Source organism: Strigops habroptila, chromosome 3 (genome assembly GCF_004027225.2).
Source record: "Strigops habroptila isolate Jane chromosome 3, bStrHab1.2.pri, whole genome shotgun sequence".
In the NCBI taxonomy this organism is placed as follows: domain Eukaryota; kingdom Metazoa; phylum Chordata; class Aves; order Psittaciformes; family Psittacidae; genus Strigops; species Strigops habroptila.
Genome location: NC_044279.2, coordinates 69,805,825 through 69,828,518, shown reverse-complemented (window position 1 = coordinate 69,828,518; position 22,694 = coordinate 69,805,825). Strand labels below are relative to the sequence as shown.

The following is a 22,694-nucleotide window of genomic DNA, read 5'->3' as shown; positions in this document are numbered from 1 at the left end:
GCTGCTTAGCATGCTTTCTGCCCAAAGCAGTAATGAACTGCCTTGAAATTGCCTCCTTGGATCCCAACTTCTCCCACTCCTTGCATGAAGCTGCTGCTCTACAGCCTGGTCAGCAGCTTGTCCCACTACTGTGTTTTACTGCATCATTTTACTATTTTAAATGAAGCCCAAACATCCAGCAGCAAATGCTTATCCCATTACATCTACCATCTTCTGCAACTTGGCTTTGCTTTCTAATGATAGCCTCTCCACCCTGCCAGTGTGGGGGAGATGAAGAGGCTCTTTTGAGCTCATATCGCCCCCAGGCATCACACTGCTGTCAGCTTGAGCATGTGGAGCATGATGCTGGGGCTGAGCAGTTCATGTTGCCCCAAAATGACTGACTAACTGGCTGTGAGGCATGCACACCCCAAAAGGAAACCTTCTGCCTACAAGAGGGAGCTCTCAGGGGGCTGGGGCTCTCAACAGTGTGAGCACAGAGTGACGTGGCTGGGAGGGGGTCCTGGGCCAGGAGCTGGGAAAGAGCTCTCCCTCCCTCTGCAGTACTCCTGCCACAGCATCCAGTCCCGGCCCTGCCAGAAGCCCTCTGACTGCGGCGGCTGCCTGGGGCTCTACACGTGCAAGCTGCCCACCGGCACCTGCGGCCTGAAAGGCGTCTCCAGGCCGAGAGGTAGGTTGTGAGACCCTCGGCCGCTGGCACTGGGGACCCCCACATGCAGCCAACCGCAAACACAGCCCTTGTGCAGGGCTCGTCTGTTGACCGCGCAGGGCTTGCTCTGTCCTGCCTGCACTGGCCACCACCAGTGATGGACTCCTAGAATGTTTTGGGTTGGAAGGGACCTTAAAGCTCATCCAGTTCCAACCCCCTGCCATGGGCAGGGACACCTTCCACTAGAGCAGGTTGCTCCAAGCCCCGTCCAATCTGGCCTTGAACACTGCCAGGGGTGGGGCAGCCACAGCTTCTCTGGGCAACCTGTGCCAGTGCCTCACGCCCCCTGCCTGCCCCTGCTCTCTCTGCACGATCTCCCATCACAACCGCCCCACTTCTCCTCTCATTATCTCCCCTGATGGCCACCCCTGCTCTCCCCTCATGATCTCTCCTCATTCCTCACGACCGCCCCACCTCTCCCCTCATGATCTCCCCTCATGGCTGCCCCTTCTCTCCTTTCACGATTATCTTGCACAATGCAAGTAAAGTTACATGTAGCTCAGAAAGAGGAAACATCAGTTAACACTTACATTGCGGGGGGACCATTGGGTGCTAAGCAAAATGCAGTCTGGTTGCCAAAGGAAAGCACATCTTCAGATCACTGAAGTGTTTATGTCCAAATAACACTGAGAGTTAAAGATAGTGGAGCATTGCAGACCCACTCTCAAAACCCAACCCTACCCTTGTGTACTGTGTGAAGGGCGCCAGAGCTTCCACGCAAGCAGAAGACAAGAGGGCTCTGGCACTGCTCTGCATGAACTACACTCACCAGCTCCCCAGCAGTAAATTTATAGATGACAGCAACAGGGCTGAATCTAGCCTGGAATATGTTTCCACTTTCCATCGCTTCTGCTGAACCTCTGTAATCCATGTGCCCACAATCATGGTAGAGAAATGCATCCAAGGCGACTAAACACACATACACCAGCTCGGGTGCAGGAAACCCCTGGTTGTGGGATGTAGAGTAGGCAAGCTTTGGGTATGTATTGTGTATATATAGTGCGTGTGTCTACAGAGCATATAGGGCATACCTAGCATATGTGCTCTGTTCAGAGCCTTCTCTGGCCATCTGCTGTCGGCAGCCTCCACGGGAGGGCACACGGACCCCTGGCGAGACCCAGCACAGCCGGACTTAACAGCTTTTCTTCACAGGTGGGTTCCTCCAAAGCATCCAGAGCCATGAAGGACGCGGGGTCCTGCTCATCCCAGCACAACACAGCTCGACATAAAGCTGGAGACGCTGTCTTGCAGCTGGAGACCAATGCTTTCTGACAGAGTTTCATTTTAAATCCTTAATGACACAGCCCTAAATGTTTCTTTCGTTGCACTTCTCATGCTGCTGCTTTTTAAGACACTTCTTTGGATTTTGTACACTATGTAAGCATGATTCCCACTTTCCTGAGAGCTGCCAATGAAAGTGCCGAGTGGCCACAGGGCCCAGTGCTGGCAGAGCCCCCACATGAGACAAATTGGACTATTTCACAACCCTTTTTAATTTGATGTGTTAGGATATTGCAGCAAAAGCATCTCAGCATGCATCTCAGCATGAGATCCAAGCTGATATCAGCATGAGGTCCAAGCTGAGCCAAGGAGCTTGTGAGTATCAGGCATCCCAGGAAACCCTCCCAGCTCCCTACCAGCGCTCCTGCCAAGGAAGGCGAAACGCCACGCTGTTGAAAACATCACTTGAGAAGAGGAATGTGGATCCCCCAGGAACAGGCTCAGTGGCAGGGGACCAAGTAGGAGACCTGCTTCTGGAGGCCTGAGCTGAGCCCCAAGATCAGCTCCATTTAGCACCCACAAAGCTTTGCAGGTATCCTAGCCACCTTTGCGTGTGTGGGTGCATCCCAGCTTTACAAAACTCAATTTTGCCACCATTAAAAACACCTTTTTAAAAGACAGCCAAACCACAGCATTTGATTCACCTTGAACTTCACTGCAGCTTCCTCTGGTGGGCCACCACGGCCCCCTGTGGCAAACTAGGCTTTAACTGTGGCAAACTAGTGCCAGTTTTGCCCAGCACACCTGAGGGGCAGCCCCCTGCACCCTCCACCCAGTTACCACATGGGGAGGGAGGGGGGATAAATGCTGCTGGCTTCTCTGACTCCCTCCATTGCTGCTTCAGCTCCCTGCACACGGGCTGGGGAGCACAGAGCTGCAGGTGCTGCCCACCTATGGCACTGCTGCTACGCAGCATTTATGGTGCTCCCCATAGAACCACAGAGAGAATGAGATGGGAAGGGACCTCCGGGGGTCATCTAGGCTAACCCCCTGCTCAAGCAGGGCCAGCCAGAGCCATTTGCATAGCTTATATGGTCCCCAGATAGTGGCACATATCACAGACATAACAAGCCCCATTAAGCTGCAAGCCAGCAAAGCGCTGTCTCTCCGAGCACGCACCCCTCCACCTCTCCACGCACCCAGCTACCTGCTCCTGCCACCACCCATCACAATCCACTTCGTCCATCCTTAAAACGCAGCCCAAAGAGGCTGCTGCTGTAGGAAACTGGAAATGCAGGCTTCAAAAGATGCACAGAGCAGCCCTAGAGCCACAGCTCTCCCTCCTCTGAACCCCGCTGCTGGTCAACACAGCCCTCTCGCCTGGAAAAGCCCACTGCCCACAGCAGCACACAAACCGATTTCAAACCCTCTGGCAGTCCCCTGTAGCCCAGGCGCCCACAGCGAGAGTACCTGCACACATAACTGGGGAAGAGATTTCCCTTCGGGCCATAGGAGACCTATCCTCTGCCTTCCTCTCCGAAGAACAGAGGAGACCCAAGGATGCTCCAGCTGCTCTCGACTGCCCTCACAAGCACTGCAAGAGAAATAGCTTTTGTACCAGTTAGAAAAGAGCCCTCACCCCACCTTAACCTCCACATGCCTCCCCTGACACCTCTCCACTCTAACAGAGGAGAGGTGAGCAGGAGGTCCTACCTCCTGCCCAACCAGGAGCACAGAAGGCAGCAGCAGGCACTCTCCCATTACCCACTTCCTACTGTGCTCCCTGATAGCAACACCCCAGATGGGAAAGGAGAGCCCATCTGACCTTCAGGAACTCACCTGGGGGGTGAGTTCCACTTTGGGCTCCCTCTGCAAGCGGCCAGGCAAGGGAATGAGGCCCGTGGGGAAGCCAAGGGCTTGGTCAAACCAAAGGCACAGCTGCTAGATGTCCTCTCCAGCTTGTGCTCAGCACTGGGTGGGCTGGTGGGCAGACACAGCTCACCCCCTCCCCAAGGCACGAAGGGTCCGCACACCTTTTACACCACTTGCTTTTAATTACACTGCGTAAGGAAAGGCCTCTGCTCGTGCCAGAACCCCCTGGCACAGCCCTCCAGGGAGCTGGCTGGCCTGTCATGTCCTCAGTAGGTTTAGTGGTTCTCCCTCACCCTTCTCCCTTGCTTGGAAGCTCCTTCTGGTCAGTCCACACCATCCCTGCAGCCATCACTTTGCAGAGACCTATTTCTGTACATCTCTGTTCTTCCCCTCCTTGGTGCCTGAGCTTTGCCTGCTCAGTCCCATGGGAGTCCTGCTTTGGCCTCCTGCGGCACCAGGCAGAGAGGAGGCAGGGCAAGAGCCATCGGTTAATAGTTGTTCTAACCCCAATATAAATAGAAAAATACAACAAACAAAGAATTGACTAGCTAAGAGATCCAATCCGTTGGGATGCCTGCAACGCGCTAGTGCAGAGTTCAGAGAGAGTGCTTGGTCCAGTGCATGGTACTGTTGATATCCAGAAACCTGTCCCGGCAGCCCTGCAGCCATCAAACCTTCCTGTGGCATCACACATCTGTGCGAGCACAACCCAGCTGCAGTCAGCTCGCCCAAGGCTGTTGGCTCCTGGGAGCAGGCTGAATGGGAATGATCGATAATAGTCTGATGTATTGCTGTTAAGTGGTAAAGCCATTCTCTTCTGTGGAACGAGGATGTGCTTCTTACTTTTTGTGGAGGAATTTCATTTTGCTACCTGGAGAGATTAAGAAAGGAAAATGGACTCCCATCAGAGACAGGCAAAACAAGCGTCATTCCCAACCACGACCATCTGACCTGCATCCACCATCCCCAAGTCACTGGTTGATCTATTCCCTCCTCAGATCCACCCATCTCCTTTGAAAGACACAGATGTAGCTCCTGGCCCAATCTTTGGTTCTCCACCAGCTCCCAGACAAGCAGGAGCCCAGGGGCAGAGCCAACAGCCTGCCAGAGCAGGGATACACGGCTGGGCACTCATCACTCAAGGCTCAGAGCACTGCTCTGCAAGAAGCCACACGCAGTCACTAGCACTTTGGCAACTTCTCTGCTGCCAAATCTGATACAACGAGAAGCCCAAGCCTCCTGAGAAGACAAGGGTTTCGCTGTTTCCTTACCTAGGCCTTTCAGGAACTTATTGACTCCACTCTGCTCCCCACTGGGAAGTGTTTCCAGGTACTCCTGAGCCCGTACCTCAAAGAGACCTGCAAAAAGAAGTCAACATCTTCTGTTTTGCTCCCCTACAAATAAAAGTAAGAATGCTCATCTGAAAGCACACTGTCCCAGCTCACCAGTAAACTACTGCACATACAATCACAGACTGGTTTGGGTTGGAAGGGACTTTAAGATCCCTGGAGTCTTCTTTTCCCCAGGCTGAACAAGCTCAGGTCTCTCAGGCTGTCTTCACAGGAGAGGTGCTCCAGCCCTCTGAGCATCTTTGTGTGTGGCCTTCTCTCTCCAGCAAATATGAAAGGGAACAACTCACCTCACCACCTCCACCAGCTGAGCCAAGATGTGGGACAGGAGCTTTAGTCCACCTCCTCCCTCCCCACTGCGAAGGTGACTGAGCTTTTGAACCTTGCACTAAAACTGTTCATTCAGCTACAAACACAGCTAAGCCCAGAGAGTGGGGAATCGTCACACAGCATTTACCATGCTCCTTTACTCAGCCACCTATTCAGGTGTCCACTGCTTATTACTGCTTGGGAGGAAACTGCTAAGCCAGCACCAAGCAGCAGCACGGATGAGACACTTGGATGAGCTGCCAGTAGAGCCTTGGGAGTGTGGTATACCAGGAGTTAAATAACAGAAGGAGCTCTGCAAAGGACAGAAGCATCCACATTTTCTACTAGCCAAAACACCATAACCAATCCAACCCATTCTTCCTCTAGCCATGGGAAGGGGACATAAGGGACTGCAAGAATAAATGTCATTCCAGCAGTGTAACCCTTCTGTGATGGTCCTGGTGGGAATTCAGCGTTGAACGGAAGAGGCACACATATGGAGGATACTGCCTATGTCCCTTCCTTCAGTGGTGAAGTGTGCCTGTAACCCCAACAAGAAACCACCAGATCACACACAAAAAAAACCCTGTTCTCCGACAGCTGGTTCCCATGCACTGTGCAAACACTATATCTCACTGTGCTCCTATGGAGTGATGCTCCCTTTTGGGAAGATAAGGAAACAGAGACCAAAAAATCCCCAACTGACTTCTTGAAGGCCACGCACGGGTGTCAGAACAAACCATCAGCCTGCACAAGCGCTTCCCTACCACCTCCCTCCCCGTGTCCCTGCACAGACACTGCAGCCTCCAGCCACGCTGCTGGGGATGGAGCTGGCAGCTGGTGAGCATCTCCCGGCTCACAGGAGCAACAGCAGGGTTTCCACAACAGCAGAGCCCCGGCAGAGCCCCTCACCTCTGACTCCCTGCTTCCGCAGCTCCCGCTCCTGAATGAAGCCCCCAAACATCTGCGTCTCCATGAAGACCTCCAGGAAGCGTCGGAGGCTCTTGGAGGAGACGGACTTGCGGAAAGCCTCGCGCTGCAGGGTCCGCTCCTCTCGCTCGGAGGGGGTCAGGAAGAGGGAGTAGTGGCCCACGATCTCCACAAAGAAACGGACAAAGGCCTCAGACACCACCTCATTCAAAGGGCTGGTCTCTAAGGAGAAAACGAAGAGGCAGTGGTGAGGACAGTGCTGTAAGGACGTGCTAGGAATAGCTCTGAGTACAAACTCCCTCGCTTTTTTCAGATCCTGCCTGAGCAGAAAAAGCTGCTCAAGAGAGACAGCATCCTACAAAGTGCTTGCCATGGAAGAGGACCAGGCTGCTGCTGCTTTGAAAACCACTAAGTGTTCTCTTGGCTCTCACTCTCTCCAGTGGGATGGGGAGAGAATCAGAAAAGTGAGAAAACTAGTGGGTTGAGATAGAGACAGTTTAACAGGTAAAGCAAAAGCTGTGCGCACAAGCAGAGCAAAGCAAGGAATTCATTCACCACTTCCCATGGGCAGGAAGGTGTTCAGCCATCCCCAGGAAAGCAGAGCTACATCACACATAACAGTTACGTGGGAAGACAAGCACCATCACTCTGAACGTTCCCCCCTTCCTCCTTCTTCCCCCAGCTTTATATGCTGAGCATGATGCTCGACGGCACAGGATGTCCCTTTGGTCAGTCACCTGCAAGCTGCATGCCCACCTCGGAGACTGCAGCTCTGCGGGTGGACTGTCCCCCAGAGGAGCCTGCATCACTCACAGGGTCAGCAGCAGAGAGAGGCCTGTGGCACCACCACCCTCCCCACCTCGCACACAGGAGTAGGGGGAGGTTGGACAGAGCTGGAAAAGGGTAAATACTGCTTCTCCTCACACAAAGAGAACTGTCCCCGGTGCAATGGAATATTTAACACAACTTCAGCCAAAATCCTGACCTACCACCAATTTCTGTGGTGTGAAAATCAGTACAAGCCTAGTTCTCCCCTAAGAAGTGACAGGAGAAAGAGGAGCAGGAAAAGGCGTGGTTTTAAGCTGAAAGGCACTGTGCTTTACCCTGCTTGCCATTGACAGGGCCCTCCTCCTTGTCGCTTGCCAGCTCGTTCCTCTGCTCCAGAATGTGTTCTAGGGCAGCCTGCAGCTTGCGGGGCAGGATGGAGTCCTCATCTTCCATCTGTAAGACAGAGCCATCTCCTCAGGGCCTGGGGCTGGGACACACCTGGCCCCTTGCCCTTCTCCTCCCCAGCTCCCATCCTGTCCCCAGCAGAGCAGGGGGAGCACTAAAAATGAACTGTGAGGAAAGGAAGAGGGAGAAGGTGTAGTATAGTATGCTTGGCACGTTCCCAGCACATCCCAGTGCAGGATCATCAAGAAGCACAAAAAGAAGGAGAAAGGGAGTGTCTTTTCCCAAATATTCCCCTATTCTGAAAGAATTTCAGGTGTCCAACCCAAGACGCTATGAGGCAGGGCTCTCCCATGGCCTCACCATCCACTTGCGAGCACTCGCACCACCACAAAGAGGACGTATCTGAACAATGCTGGCGTGCAGCCAGGTGAGCACAACCCCCAGCTCAGCTCTGCTCTGCATCGATCCTGGTACTGAGGCGAGTTCCCACAGAGCAGCGGAGCCAAGGAACTGCCGGTGACTGTGTGTGAGCTCCTGCCAGCCCTGGCTGAGACAGCCTGGTTTAGCTTAAACCTCCACAAGAGAGGTGTGAGGTAAAGCATATCCCTGCAGCTAAGGCAGCTGGCAAGCGAGAACTGCACCAAAGGAGTGGCCTGCACCACATGCTGCTCCCTGCAGCAGGAGGTGCACTCGTCCCATCCTACCCACGGGACCTGCAGCACAGCAGAGACCAAGAGGACAAGAAGAAACAGCCTCAAGCTGCACCAGGGAAGGTTTAGATGGGATATTAGGAAAAAATTCTTCTCCGAAGGGTGCTCAGGCATTGGCACAGGCTGCCCAGGGCAGTGGTGGAATCACTGTCCCTGGAAGTGTTCACAAACCATGTTGATGAGGCCCTCAGTGACATGGATTAATGGTGGTCTTGGCAGTCCTGGGGTAAAGGTTGGACTTGATGATTTTAAAGGTCTTTTCCAACCTAGTTGATTCTATGATTCTGTGATCCAGTGCAGCCTGCACTGCTCAGCGATCTGCCAAAGAGCTCTGAGGCAAAAATAGACTCCCAGGCCAGGAGTACGTTCACTCATCTCTTTTCTTCCCTTCAATATCCTACTCCTCCTCCCCGCAAAAAAGGGAAGCAAGAATCAGCAGACAGTATCATCCGCAGAGCGACATACAGGCTCCCATGTACTAGCTTCCTACTTATGACCCACCCAGTGCAAGGACTGGAGTGAGGAACCAGAAGCTCCTTGGGCAGGAAGGATTTGAGGAAAGCATCAGGGCTGCGTTCCCCGCTCAGGGCTGGGGATGTGACAGGAGATGGACTGACAGACACAGGCTGGAAGAACCTGTGCTGCTCCCCAGCAGTCGGTGCTGAGCTGAGGCTTTCCAGCTCTGCCCTCAGCCTTACAAGATGCCACGTAAGGAGCCACATTGCTCAAGTGCTGCTGTTTCCCCTCTTAAAAAACAAAACAGAGAGAGAATGCACAATGATTCAGTCCTCAGCAGCTGTGGTTTGGGACGCTGACATCATGTAGCAACCGCTATAATACTGCCAACCACAAATGCTGCCTCAGTTTGCATGGTGAGGAAGCAATCCATCCATCCAGGCAGGTCAGCCACACAGATGGAGATGAGATGTAGTGGAAAAAGGGGAGAGGAGATGAAGGATATGATATAGCTCTGCTCACCTGTCTCAGAAACCGGTTATTTACAAGGTCAACAACGAGGACCTAAGAATAGAAGAGCAAGAATAAAAAGAGAAAGTCATTATTTCCATTATCAGAGTTTATCTTAATCTGTAAGTGCCCTGGAGGAAACGCTTCAGCCCTGCCCCTGCTCCTCCTCCCCATCACCGCAGCTGGAGGTGAACCCCATGGGAGCCAAAAGAGCAGCCCCTGCTGCAGCTTTCCAGCAACGCTGCCACACACTGCAGCACAGCTTGGACAGCAGAAGGCTATGCTACAAGCCAGGCCCACTGCTCCTCACCCCATGTCAGGCTCTGAGCTCCATCTTTTCTCCCCATGCGCTGCACCACTGTCCCCTGCATGGGCTGGGAGGGAAACGCCTCCTTGATTACATTCAGCCTTGCTGAGTACACCACCTTGTGCACCACCAATCTGGTTCTTAATTACTTACCGGTTTCATTAGGCACCTGTGTTAATTAGAGGGGCAATTACCCTGGCCAATACGTAGCAATCATACTTCAAGCCTGGCACACTTTGTGCTTATCCCCTAGACAGCACTTTGCAGAAACAACAGAAACTGTAATAAAATCACCTCCTCCCCACAGCAGCCCCATGGTGGGAGATCCCAGCCCCCCGGCTTCCCAAGCTGCGGGCAAGGCAGGGCACAGACCCCCGCCTCCCTGGGGCACATCCACCTCCTCCCTCATCCCATGCTCACAGGAGCTGGAGGATGAGAGCTCCGCCCCTTGACGCTACAAGGCAGACTCTCAAAAGCAGCCTTTCTGGGACAGAAAACAACTCGGCCCCCTGGAAGCAACCAAGAGCAAGGCCGCGGCGTGGACGCATGGCTCACCTCCTCCACCGGGAGCTCCTTCAGGCGGGGCAGGGAGCTGGAGAGCAGGCCGATGAGGAAGGGGGTAGGCGAGCACACGATGTCGATCATGGAAGGTGGCAGCACGGGGATGTACGTGTGCTGCCAGGTGAAGGGGTACAGTAGGGCCACCGTGGCATGACAACACTTGGAGAGAGTGCTGGAAGATGAAACACAACCAAGGGCAATGGCTGATCAGTCAGATCAGTGGCATCCTAGAAATCAGGGCTCTTTCACTTGTTCCCTGATTGATCTCTGTAATTACCCAGATTTCTGACACCATGTTTCAGCTGCAGGAGCAATGACTTGAGATAGGAGCCCAGGTTAGGAAAGATCATAGAATCATAGAATGGTTCGGGTTAGAAGGGACCTTAAAGATCATCTGGTTCCAACCCCCCTGCCACCTTCCACTAGAGCAGGTTGCTCCAAGCCCCGTCCAACCTGGCCTTGAATGATGCCAGGGATGGGGCAGCCGCAGCTTCTCCGGGCACCCTGTGCCAGGGCCTCACCACCCTCGTAGTAAAGAATTTCTTCTTAATATCTAATCTAAATCTTCCCTCTGTCAGCTTAAAGCCATTCCCCCTTGTTCTGCACCCTGTCAGGTCCCATGACCTTGTGCACCTTTGGGTTCCTTCGATGATCTCGAACCTCATCTTCTACAGCAGGTGGTTCTGCATTTTCCCAGTCCCTGCCTTTGCCTTCTGCAGCTTGAGTGGCGTGGCTGGAGCTCTCACTCTTGGTCTCCAGTGATGACCAAAGCGAAAAAATTGAGTACCTCAGCCTTCTCCATGTCCCAGGTGACTAGGTCTCCCATTTCCTTCCAGAGGGGTCCCACATTTTCCCTTGTCTTCCCTTCATCCCCAAAGTACCTATATTAGTTTTTCCCATTGGCCTTAATGTCCTTGGCTGGATTCAGTTCTGTCAGGGCCTTAGCTTTCCAAACAGAGCTTTAGCTTTCTGAACCTAATCCACGTGCCTGTGACAAGAGCTTGCTATATGTGTTGTTGGTAGTCACAGGTACTGTAGGTATTAGGATCTTGAACATGGATCAAGATGACATTCATTAACACTAAGGAATTAATGAGTAAAATCAAGACTTGGTTCCGTTTAAAAGATCCAAAGGGAACACCCAGGATTGATTGTACCAAGGATAAGTTATGTGACAGCTTGGCAAAGCGACCGCTTGGCAAAGTGACCAGTCAATTAACCAGCTTGGCAATGAAACTGAAGTGTCCTGAAGTGAGCTGCCTTCATTTTAATACTAAAAATCACATCCATGGGTCAAAGAGAGCCTGGCCCAGGTGAAGACCCCTCCTCTGAGCATGCGTGATGATGAGAAGGAATGACACAGCAAATATTATATACAGATGAGATGTAGATTACTGTAATTGTAAGTAACTAGGAGTGCATTACGTTGTGTCTTTTGTGTGTAAATGCAGTGAAGGAGATGACATTGGTGTGCTTGATTTGTGAAACAGTCCACTGAGCACCCAGGCCTGAATGAACACAGTATGTCTCCTCAGCACGTGGAATTGGTTTACTGCACGCCATGCATGAACCTGCTTTTCGGACAACAAAAGAGGTCCCACTGAATCCAGCATCTGCTGTTCCAGTACCCTGATGGGAAATATCAGACAGATGGGGGGCTCTTCCACACCACTGGCTTTCATTAGAGAAATTGTTTTATTCTCCCACAGCATTCCATGTTCCATGGGAAAGCCACAGGTCTGAATGCACAAAGGCAGAGACAGCACACAGCTGTGGCATGCAGAAGACAACGCCATCACTACAGCAGCTACCTGTTCAGCTGCACTGTGGCCCACAGACCCATGGCAGAACCATGGGAGAGTGAAATTGCAGGAGTGGAGCACATGGCTAGCTCCTGGAGGAAGCTGCCCCGTGGCTCACAGGACCTTTCCTCTTCCTCTTCAAATGCCACCAGCGGCACAGCTTTAAGTGCCTTTGCTGACAACTTCCAAGAGGGTCTGCCCAGAAACCCCACCAGCTCTCTAGCAGGAGGCAGGCAGGGTGTGCAGTCAGACACAGCAGAGCCTGCTGCAGGGCACCAGTTACTCATCTGTTCCGGGTCTGGAAGCACTTGCACGTGTCAAGGGATGGGGAAGGCTCACCATTATAAACCCTGTATATAACGTCATTTTGTTTTACTAGCATCCAGGTCTCTCAAGGCTGGAGGAGGGGAGGGAGGCTGGTGCAGCCAGATGCTCAGCTGGCTCCTGTTAAACTCCACCGGGGAACTTACACTCAGCAACCCGGATCTGGCAGTTTATTGCTGACTTGAGAGGGAAGGGGTTTGATGGGTGTGGGCTCGAGCTGGCTCTGGAAAGCAAAGCCTGCTTTCCCTCCCCCCTAACCCCAGCTAAGTCTGTTAGATTTGAATCCCTGTGCTGCAACACTAACACACACTGAGCCCAGTGGCTGGCTGGGCTACAGCTGGCTGGTTTTCATCAGGTAAGTTCACCTAGCAGAAAACAGTTATGGTTGCTGGGACATCAGTGTGACCATATGAAATAATGGGCAGTAAACACTGTTAAACACACGATGCTTTCTGGAGATAAGTAGATTTTATCTAGGACTGCAACAGGCAGGGAACAGGCACTTGGGAGGAACGCCTGGGACGTGTGTGCTGAGAAAGTCTCTTAAGAAGATGGGGACAGTTTCCTCTCCCTGCACTCCCAGAGGCTCGTCTCTTCTTAAGGGGATACTCTATAAAAACAGAGGAGGACCCTGCAAAGGCTCTGTCAAACAGACTGGTGGCTTTAAGCCTTTAAATGGGAAAAACCCCTCAGTTCCACATCCTTGTTTAGAAAGGTCTTAGAGCACCCCGCTCCCTTCTCCGCATTCCTTCCTGCTGGCTGCCCCTCTGTCACTGCTCTCAAGCCGAGCCTGCCCTCCTCAGCAAGCCCATGTCTTGCTGTGTCTACCACACATGCAAGGTAGATTCAGAGAGAAACAAAACGAAAATAATGAGAAGACACAGAGCTAGTAACAAACAGGAACATTAAGAAAACCCTCAAACACAAGAAAACCCACCCAGAAAAAACATGGGAACAATACCAGAGTAGATTATTTTTCTTGTACTTTTCATACAAGCTGATCTTGAAAGGAACTGCAACCAAGTGAATGTGCCATCTTACAAGTGCACTCCAAGTTAATGAGATCCTTTAAAAACTGTCTCCTTCGAGCCTGAGCTACTTGCACACCCGCACATTTCAGGCCACGTTAACAGATTCAAAAGCAGGGGTTTCTCTTTCCCTCCATTACTGCAGAGCGTGTTTTCCACTCCTCAATTTCTGACCGATAACAGCATAGTAACAGCAGCAGCATCACGGTGAATGCTGAAAGAACTCCTCCTTTCATCACTTCTTTGCAGCACTGTGGCATTACTCTTTTAGACCACCACCCCTGGACTTCTTCTTCTTTGAGGAGAGGTTGAATGTGGAAGTGTTGGAAGCTTCACCTTTGTCACAAATCCTCGGCTTTCCTGCCTAAAGATGGGAACTGACTTTATAAACAGGACTTGAAAACCAGTGGAAAAGGTTTCCGTGATTCCAGGTAGCTCCACAGAGAAACAGTGAGCAGCTCAAGTGCAAGGTTATTTATGGCATGGTAAGATATGACGGCATGCTGTCTTCTGCTATATTTCTGGTGGCTTGTTCTTCCCTCAACCCCGCTCTCAAGTCCCAGGGAGTACACATGGTACGTGAGAGATTGAGTGGGAGGAAAGATGGCTGAGGTCCAGTTAGTGGAAGTCACAGACAAAGCTGTGTAAGTCTGAAATTGGATGCATCATGCAGCGGGAAGTAAAGATAGCTTCCCCTTCCACCCTTCCATCTGTGAATGCCTCATCGCCTCCAGGATGAATCCTAGTGATTGCTGCTCTGAAACATTTCTCACCGAGAAAGACATTCTCAGAGAACAACACTGGTAGGGTTGAGGTCTGCGAGACTCCTTTGAAGGCAGAGCAGTTCAGAGGTGGACACAGAGGAGGTAAGACTGAGGTGTCTCTTCTGCACCTGATTGAGTCAGACTCGCTCTGCAGATAGCCTCAGGGAGCTGCAGCTTGCCAGGAGCCCAGCAGAACTCCGGTGCCTTGGAATGACTCAAGCCTAAGCTCCCTCCTCTTGCATACAGCACTGCAACAAGCACTAAGAGACTGCTGATTCACACCATGGCTAGTGAGCCTTGCAAAAAAATCCAATAGGATAAATTCCTTTTATGCCATTTGTGTGACCATATGCTCTTCAGCCTGCAGTGATGGGGCAGACTGCACAAACTATATTACAGCCATAATACGGCAGGTACCTGTCTGTGGAGAAGGTGAATACGGCCACTGAAGTCCTGGGCACTGCTCAATTTGGATGCCTCTTTCTGTGAGATGTGCACAGAATCAACCACAGTTGATGTGCACAACACCACCAGAACAGTTTAATGCACTCTCAAAACAGTAAGTATACACCAAACAGGCAGCCAACTTGTTTTCCTCTCAAACTTTAAACTGACTACAGACTTTACAACTTTCTGCTCCCAAGGCCAGCAACTATGCTAAAAAGCTCCCCAAGCTGAATCCCTCTTTGAGGATACTTCATGATTTCTGAAAGATGTTACTGAATCAATCCCTCCTTTTGGGGTTTAATGCCCTTTGCTCCCTGCACTAACCAAACTGCTGAAAATATGCTGGCATTGGCAATTTAAGACGGTTTGATTATGTGGGTTTTTCTTTTCTTTTTTTTTATAAGCTCTGCTACATTAGGATTCATTTTACAAACACCTTTAGATTTCTGACACTGTGTCACATCTGGATTTACTTATGATGGATCGCAGATCTGGCTTACAACATTTAACAGGCGCAGGAGCTTCCAAGCATTGCCCCGTGACTTTGCACAGCACTGCTGCAAATCCTGCCAGGAGGATGCCAAGTGCCACCGGCAGTGGGGACCGTCACTGCCTCCCACTGACAAGGCAGGTTACTGCAGGTGAAGAGGTGACTGGTAAGATGCTCTAAAGAAACAACACTATTATCAGAGATCCGAACCTCATCCTTGGATTTCTTCTCCCTAACCACAATACAAAAAGGAAGAACCTGGGAGGCTGGGATTCGCAGTCCCAGATTTGTTTTTGCAGTGCATGGAAAAGGCTTCTTTTTGATGATTAATTACCTTTTACTGGGGATGACCACATTTAAAGTGTCTACTCAATTCTTTCAGATCTGCCTTTGATAACAATGACCACTTTGTGTTGTTGACACAGCTGTGGTTTCTGGCAGGCACAGAGACAATTGCTTGAGTTGGTCAGATCCACAACAGGCTTTTGAGGAGATCTGGAAAAAACTATGCCTTGATTTTAAGCCTTTATAAGTTTTCCTGATATAAAAAGCCTTCTGAATCTGACACATCTATCCCTTGGGCAAGTAAAAACTGCCCAGCTCTAGGTATCTTGTGAAATCAGGCCACTTTTATTGGAAGATGCCTTCTAAAAGGTTGGTCTATGGTGTCTCACACTGCATGCCAGGCAGCATCACTTGGAAACAAAAGCAGCTCTCTCGTTGCACTTCCTAACCTGTGCCATGGCCTCCACTGCCCCAGCACTAAAGTTTAAAGTGCAGGAGCAAATAAAAGCCAGGGAAGACTACACAGACCAACATAGTTTTAACGAAGTCCTTTCCCTGGGCTGTGAAGCAGTGTATACTCCAGTTTCCACAGCAACAGAGGGAAAAAGAACCCACCCAAAAACTAATAAAGCAAATTCTTTCCTTTTCCGCTGCCAAGCTCTGGATTGACAGGTCTTTAAAAAACACTCAATGTTCATTCTAAAGATGGAAAAGACAAAGTATTTCACTTGCTGTACACTTGTTAGATGCATTTTTTGGCTCAGCTTGAAAACATTTCACAGTTCACACAGTATTTGGCAAGAGACCTTTCAGCCTTCTTTTCCCACAGACTGATTTTATAGCAATTAAAAGATGTAAATAAATTGCATGCAGCATTAACTCTGTCACTCACACCCAGACACACCTTTACACACACATACAGGTAGTTATTGACAGTGCCCACATGAAGAACTGCAAAGATGAATGATAAAAGCAATTTATTATGCATCTTTCACCATGCCACCTGCACTCTCCCTGTTAATCCATCTCAGCTGGATTATTTTGGGCATTCCTAACCTCTGAGCAGTTTGCAACAGCTGCTTTTATCAGGTTTTTTCTTCTCTCTTCTCTTAAGCTATTGCCAAAAAGTGTTTCTTTTCTTTCCTCTGAAATTGGCATTTTCACCACTAAAATAAATACTACTTAATATGCCTTGAGTTCAATGTGTTCCTGTCCCAGGAAAAGTATCATTTGGACAGGAGATCGTGTATATACAATACTGTCAGCTTTCAAAACACAGAATTTCCAATGAGGAGAAGAGACTGTTGACCTTATGAAAGGCTCACCAATCCAGCACACTCAAGCCACTGGACTGGATTAAAATACTTATTTTTGTTGCTTATTTCCTTTGTTTTCTGTTTTTCAGGCCTTTACAGTCCTTTGGGGTAAATTTCAAGTATTTTCTCCACAAAAATGAGACAGAGAAACTTCATCTTTTGTAACGGGAAAAGAAGATGACTCTCCTGAAATTGCTCAGAGCAAGGTCTTCTCAGAAACATCAAATATTAGAAGTCTTGTAGAGAGCTGGCAAGTCTAAAGTAAATATTTGAATCTGAGCCCTGTAGCCAAACAGACCCTGGATCTTTAAAACGGGACAATTCTTTTTTTCCACAGAAGAGGGTTGTTTATGGTATATTTTAAAGATTCTAGAAACTATGATTCTGTAGCTCTCTCCCACTCTCTTTTACAGGTCTGGGCAGCTGGACTCATTCTTAAGCACCCTGGATATACTGGCAAAGCCTGTAAATTATCATATAAATCATATACGCTACGTAGAAAGCCTTTGGATAAATTCTCTAATTTTCAATGCAAGTTTGAATGCTCTGCATGAAATGTGTGGCTTAAGTATCCACAATACTAAGTATCTATGCATATAACGTATCAGTGATTATAAAGAGGCAAATCTTCCCCTCTGTGATCCAAGGCAGCTGCCAAAAACTGCAAGCAACCAATGCTGCCTGGATGCTACAGCTCCCCTCTTTCCAGCCTTCCTACTCCTGCGATGAGACTGCCTGAGCTCTGCCCACAGAGAGCCTCGGATCCCTGCAGGATGAACTTTTCCCTTCACTTCCCTGTAGAAGGGGCCTCCCCATTCTTTGCCCCAGCGCTCAGTCCCAGAGCTGCAGCCTGCTGCCTGAAAGTTGTGAAAACAGACAGCTTAGGGGCATTGTACACTCCTGAAACTTGAGCATGCTCCGAAGTGTCATTACTCATCCAGGCAGCTTTTCTTTCCCCAGCCTTGGCGAACTCTCCTCACTGAATCCTCAAGTGCTTCAAGAGCTGGAGAGCTGCCAGCCACCAGCTGCACAAGATCTTAAAGAAACCTGAGCCCATTTTCATAATTTAGTAGAGCAAACAAAAAAATTTAAGGGAAAAAAGCAAACTGAAAGATTCAAAATAGAAGGGGGAAGACCTCTGTCTCATTCCCTCTCACTGTAGCCTTTACTTTCATCTCGCACAAGAAAAAGGTCTTTAGAAAACAATATTAAAATACGAGCTGAAGATTTAAGAGATTTTGTGACACCAGAGAACAACCTAGAAGTGACACTGTTCTCTGCCCAAGGCTTGATCCCTGCAAACTCCAGCATAGCTCAGTGGGGAACACTGCTGCATCATGGAGCAAAAGAAGGGGCTTTGCTTCCTTAGCACTTGGGATCTGCTCTGAAACAGTCTGGAGGAAAGGGAATTTGGTTCTCCTTGGGGACAAAAAGCAGCACTCTTTTTGCAAGCTGCAAAACAAAATGATGGTGTATGGCCTAAGTTCCCTACTTCTGGACATAAAGCCCTACTCACATTAGATACAAAGTTAGTGAACAGCAGAGAAGGAAAAAAGAACAAAACAGCATTTTGTTTAAGGAAATGCAAGAGGATACCTGAGCTTGTCTGCAATGAAGATCACCCTCCTCTCCAGAAGCAGGGAGGCAAAGACTCTGCTCAGATGCCGCACGCTGAGGGATGTGAACAAGGACTCGAAATCGACATGCTCAAGCCTGGAGTCAAGAGGCCGCCGCAGCTCAATGACCTGTTGGAGAGAAAAAGACCACAGGTCTGCTCTTGCTGTGCACCCATACTGTGGCAAGCAGGGACCCAACAAGCATTTTCATGACTAACAAGCCTTACCGGCTATGCTGCAAGCACTGTACAGCATTTAGCCCTCAAACACAGCCTTTCCAAAGACCTCCCACAAATCCTTCTTCCAGACAAAGACAACCCAGAGTCCACTCCAATGGGCACAGCATGAGACCAACCACAAGTTCTCCCCACTGGACTGAGGACAGGGAGCTCTGAATAAGGAGGAAAACTAGTTTGTGTCCAGCTAGAAGTGGTTTCCAGCCTTTCTGTCATTCGAGCAGCAGAAAGGCATGGAGCCGTCCAAATCTGCACTCTTATTTTTACAGTTACAATTCATTTTTTCATGTTCACTGCAAGAATCTGGATGTCTAACCTACTGACTATAATTTTTATATCAGTTACAGTGAAAAGCAGCCTGTGAGCTATTTTCTTTGTTCATATCTACCAATTCCTGTCACAGCACCTTCGCACTTCATACTCCTCATCTTAGACAGCTGCTCATCTAAATTGTTCTTGAAAGCTTCCAACACCACACATTTCATAAATTCCACAAGAACATTACTCCAGTTCTGAACTACCCTTACCAACACCAAGCCTACAGCTGAAACATGTCAGTGGCAAATTAATTCGACTACTTGTCTTACTCTCAAGTATACACTCAGAACAACCGGTCACCTTCCTCTCTGCAGGAAACTTCTTGCATATTCAAAGGTTATCCCGTGTCCTCCTTTGTCCTTTGTTTTCCGTATTAAGCAAACAATTTTCTCAAGCTCTGCCTGCATTTTGTAAACCACTCAGTAAGTGGAACTACTCTTCTGGGGTGTTCTACTGTTGGCATTTTTTGGAAAATGATACTCTAAATAAATGTCCACCAATGCTGAAAAGCAGAAAAACTGCTCTTATTTCTTGTTAATCCCTTCATTTTCTTTTGTAATGCAGGATTTTGTCTAAATAATACCATACTGTTACTTCTGCTCACTTTATAGCCCACTATACCACCAGCTCCTTTTCTGAAGTACTGCTGCTTACTCAGTTACTTCCACATTGTGTTAGACTACTCATTTCCTCTTTCCAGCATTTTGCCCTTCTCCATACAAGTTTCAGTCCAACCCTTCAATTTAGCAAGGTCACTTTGAAGTTTAATCCCTTACTCTCCAAAGTGCCTGCAACCCATCCCCATACTGTCATCTACCCATTGTGTAACTGTGGGGTTTATGCATTCAACCAAGATAATATATGAACATTAATGATCCTAGAAACAAACCAGCCAAAACATTCTCACAGCCTGATGGTACACCATTGGGATTCTACAGATTTTTAACCAACAATGCATGTGCTCTAGAGTAATTTAATTTAGTTTGGACTGTTTTCAGATCAGCTGAGGAGAACGCCGTCATGCAGTGCTATGCTGAAAGCCCTCACAAGCTCTATCAATCAACTCACTTTCCTCTCTCTCACGTTTAAGGCATGCTCAGCAGGAAGTATGGCCAAGACTATGTTCAATTTGGTTCCTTCTTCCCTTCCACAGTCCTTCAATGCCACGCTGAAAAGTTCTGCACTCTTAAAATCCTCAGTTTCCTCTTAAAACCCATCTCACCCACACTGTGTGAGAAGCAACACGTACCCCCACCTCCCTGCTGTGAAAATGCTGTTTCGAAAGGCTGCAACGTTGCCCTCGTGTGATTTCAGTTATTTTTTTGACCAGAACCCCATGCCCTGTCCCACACAAACAGTGGCTCTATATTAAGGATGCCGAAACATATGCTAGGAACCTTGTCTTCAGGAAGTTAAGTGTGGGGGGCCTTGAGCAGGTCCAAAGTCATGTGCTGGGCAGCATGGGGCCTGCCAGTCTGTGTCACTTGGCATCAAGCCAGTGCCCTGTTTCATTTTGCCAGCATGGCTGTATCCTTACATTCATTTTTACCATATGATTTGCCTTTCGATTCTGAGGTCACAGAAGCATCCATGCCATCCCCTCTGGTCCCCTATTTTAATCCCTAGCTTCCCCACACAGGTGCCAGGCAATCTGTCCTTGAAGATCCCCAGTGCTATGTCACAGCCACAACTTCTAGTCACTAGTCCTGCACCATTCGCTGGCTGAAGTCTCCTTCTTTCTAGGGTGGTGCCTTTACCTCTGTTCCTGAGCCTGGCAAGAAGTTCTTGACTGTGATTGTCCGGCCCAAAGCTGGAAAAGGTGCCTCCATGACACTCCTCATGAGAGGCTGCACCAAGGCTGGGGAAATGCCCCGTCTCTTCTCAACCTCATCCAAGATCTGAAATAAACGCATGAAGACAAAAACATGTAAATTGGGAGGAGGGAGAGAACACCAGGAATGCACCAGCACCTATGGTCACTCCTTAATCCAGCATCAACATGGAGCCTTGAGTTGTAAGGAAGAAGGTAAAAGGTGCAATTGAAGACCCTTAATTTCCTTCAGCAAGAGAAACCCAGCTTCAGTGAGGTCACTGGGAAGTTTACAATTTGCAGACTCCTCACCATACTCAGAGTCAGGACTCAACCTCTTAATCTCTCAGTGCTGGTGTTCTGGTAGTTCTGCTGAAGGAAGAAGGCAACAGCTGACAATCTAGGTTTTCTTTCAACTGTTTTAGACTAGAACCGTCCAGAACTAGGTTCTGGAATTACCATGTGGTTGCCTTGCCTACACCATTTCAGGCCCTTTCTTCAGCATCAGCTCCCCTGATCCCCACTCCTCTGGTTTTGACTTAATTTTTGGGTCCCTCTTAGCCTACAGGACAACCCCCTCTTTCTCCCCCCTCACCTTAGAGAAGAGATTGAAGCATCCAAGGCGACTCACAATGCAGTAAACTTCTGGTAAACGCTTCCCTTTCCCACTGGGCTTTCAAGACAAAGGCAAACACACACACAAAATACCAAGAAAATGTCAGTTACTGCAAAGATAGAAGGACTGGTCTCAGTTCTGCAGCTCGGTGGCTGGCTCAGAAACTGGCAGACATTTGACAGCATGCTGCTGCTGACAGTACCTTAAGTCTGGCTCAAACCCTGGTATGCTAGAAACAGTGGGGAGAAATGGGCACATCTACAGTATAATCCAACCTTCCTATGTCAAATGACTAAGGTAGGGCAGACTGCTCTACAGGCACAACTCTGAGCCTACAGGACCAGCCCGGGTTTAGACAACTATTTAGTAGCTCTCTAAACCTAAGAGAGGCAGGTTAGTGGTGAAACAACAGTCCATGCTCAAAACATTAAGCGCTGGTGCAAGTAAAAGGTAAAAGAACTATGCGTGGGGTGGAGGACAGTACTTGGAGAGGGACTCTGGCACTGAGCAAAGCAGAAGAGAGCAAAGCTGTTCTGCTGCCGCTCTTCCTTTCCACACTGAAAGAAAAAGAGCAGCAGCTTTCCACTTTCCAGAATGGGTGCCAGTAACACCAACCCCACAGAAGGCTGCATATCTAGGAAAAGAAAAAAAACCCAGGGATAATTACCAGCAGCCTCCTACAGTATCCAAATCGCCTGCTTCCATCTTCCCCCGTCAGGACAAATGAGAACGTCTCACTGCAAAAAGAGAAACAGTCTCTGACATAGAATCCAAATAAACCCACGACATTTTCGCATTTCCAACACACCCCCTGTCAGGGCTCTGCCCAATTCTCTGCCATAGCAGCTCTCACTTTAATTAGCTCGATATATAAATCTGTTTCTCACAAATCAGGATACAAAGAATGGTACTTACCTGGCAAACTGATGGATGGGGGCCCAGTCCTTTGCATCAGGGAAGCAAAACTGGGGAATAGCTTTCAACTGATCTTCTGCCTCGCGCATGAATTTGAACGAGCGCTCGAGCTAACAGAAGAGAGAGAGGAATGTTTCCAATTAGTCATGTGGAGATGGAATGACTTCAAATATTTTTCCTGTGACAAATGAAGAGGTGATGACAGAGGCTAAGCTTCTGCCTGGAAGATATTAAAATTTCTGTGATTCTGGCTCACCTAATCTTTAGATATCTTAAAGTAACTCTGTGCCTCCAATTCCACCAAGCCCTGCATCTGCAGCACCTGCTCCTGCTATATTGCGCCCCTAATTTGGGACACATCTTCCAGCAATCTGCAAGAGAACTAAAGTCTGAGGGGAGCTCTGGTTACATCCCATTTACAAACGCTCTGTCACACCGGCTCTGTGTTTCTCCCCTTCCTCATTCCCTGTTTTGAGCTAGACTATTGGTGAAAGCTGTGCCTTCCCTTTAAGAACACGTGTCTTCTCCCAAGTGTCAGTTTTCTTTACAGAGAAAAGGGGGAAAAAGGGAATAGCTACATAAAGTCATAGCCAAGGGCAGCCAAAGATCTAAATCAGCTG

The 22,694-nt window shown here is 49.2% G+C and overlaps 1 protein-coding gene across 2 annotated transcripts in view; it reads right to left on the bottom strand.

The window, feature by feature from the left end:
- Positions 1-3,962: 3,962 nt before the first annotated feature.
- DENND2A (DENN domain containing 2A) overlaps positions 3,963-22,694 on the bottom strand; it is a 59,408-nt gene continuing 40,676 nt past the window's right edge. For both annotated transcript variants that reach the window (XM_030478661.1, XM_030478662.1), the window contains exons 10-20: positions 22,075-22,184; positions 21,827-21,896; positions 21,139-21,216; positions 20,491-20,631; positions 18,160-18,308; positions 10,102-10,279; positions 9,252-9,293; positions 7,494-7,611; positions 6,373-6,612; positions 5,074-5,160; positions 3,963-4,673 (exon numbers count right to left, since the gene is read on the bottom strand). In XM_030478661.1, the coding sequence (XP_030334521.1) occupies positions 4,642-4,673; positions 5,074-5,160; positions 6,373-6,612; positions 7,494-7,611; positions 9,252-9,293; positions 10,102-10,279; positions 18,160-18,308; positions 20,491-20,631; positions 21,139-21,216; positions 21,827-21,896; positions 22,075-22,184 (1,245 nt within the window). In that variant the 3' untranslated portion in view covers positions 3,963-4,641. The remainder of the gene's footprint in view (positions 4,674-5,073; positions 5,161-6,372; positions 6,613-7,493; positions 7,612-9,251; positions 9,294-10,101; positions 10,280-18,159; positions 18,309-20,490; positions 20,632-21,138; positions 21,217-21,826; positions 21,897-22,074; positions 22,185-22,694) is intronic.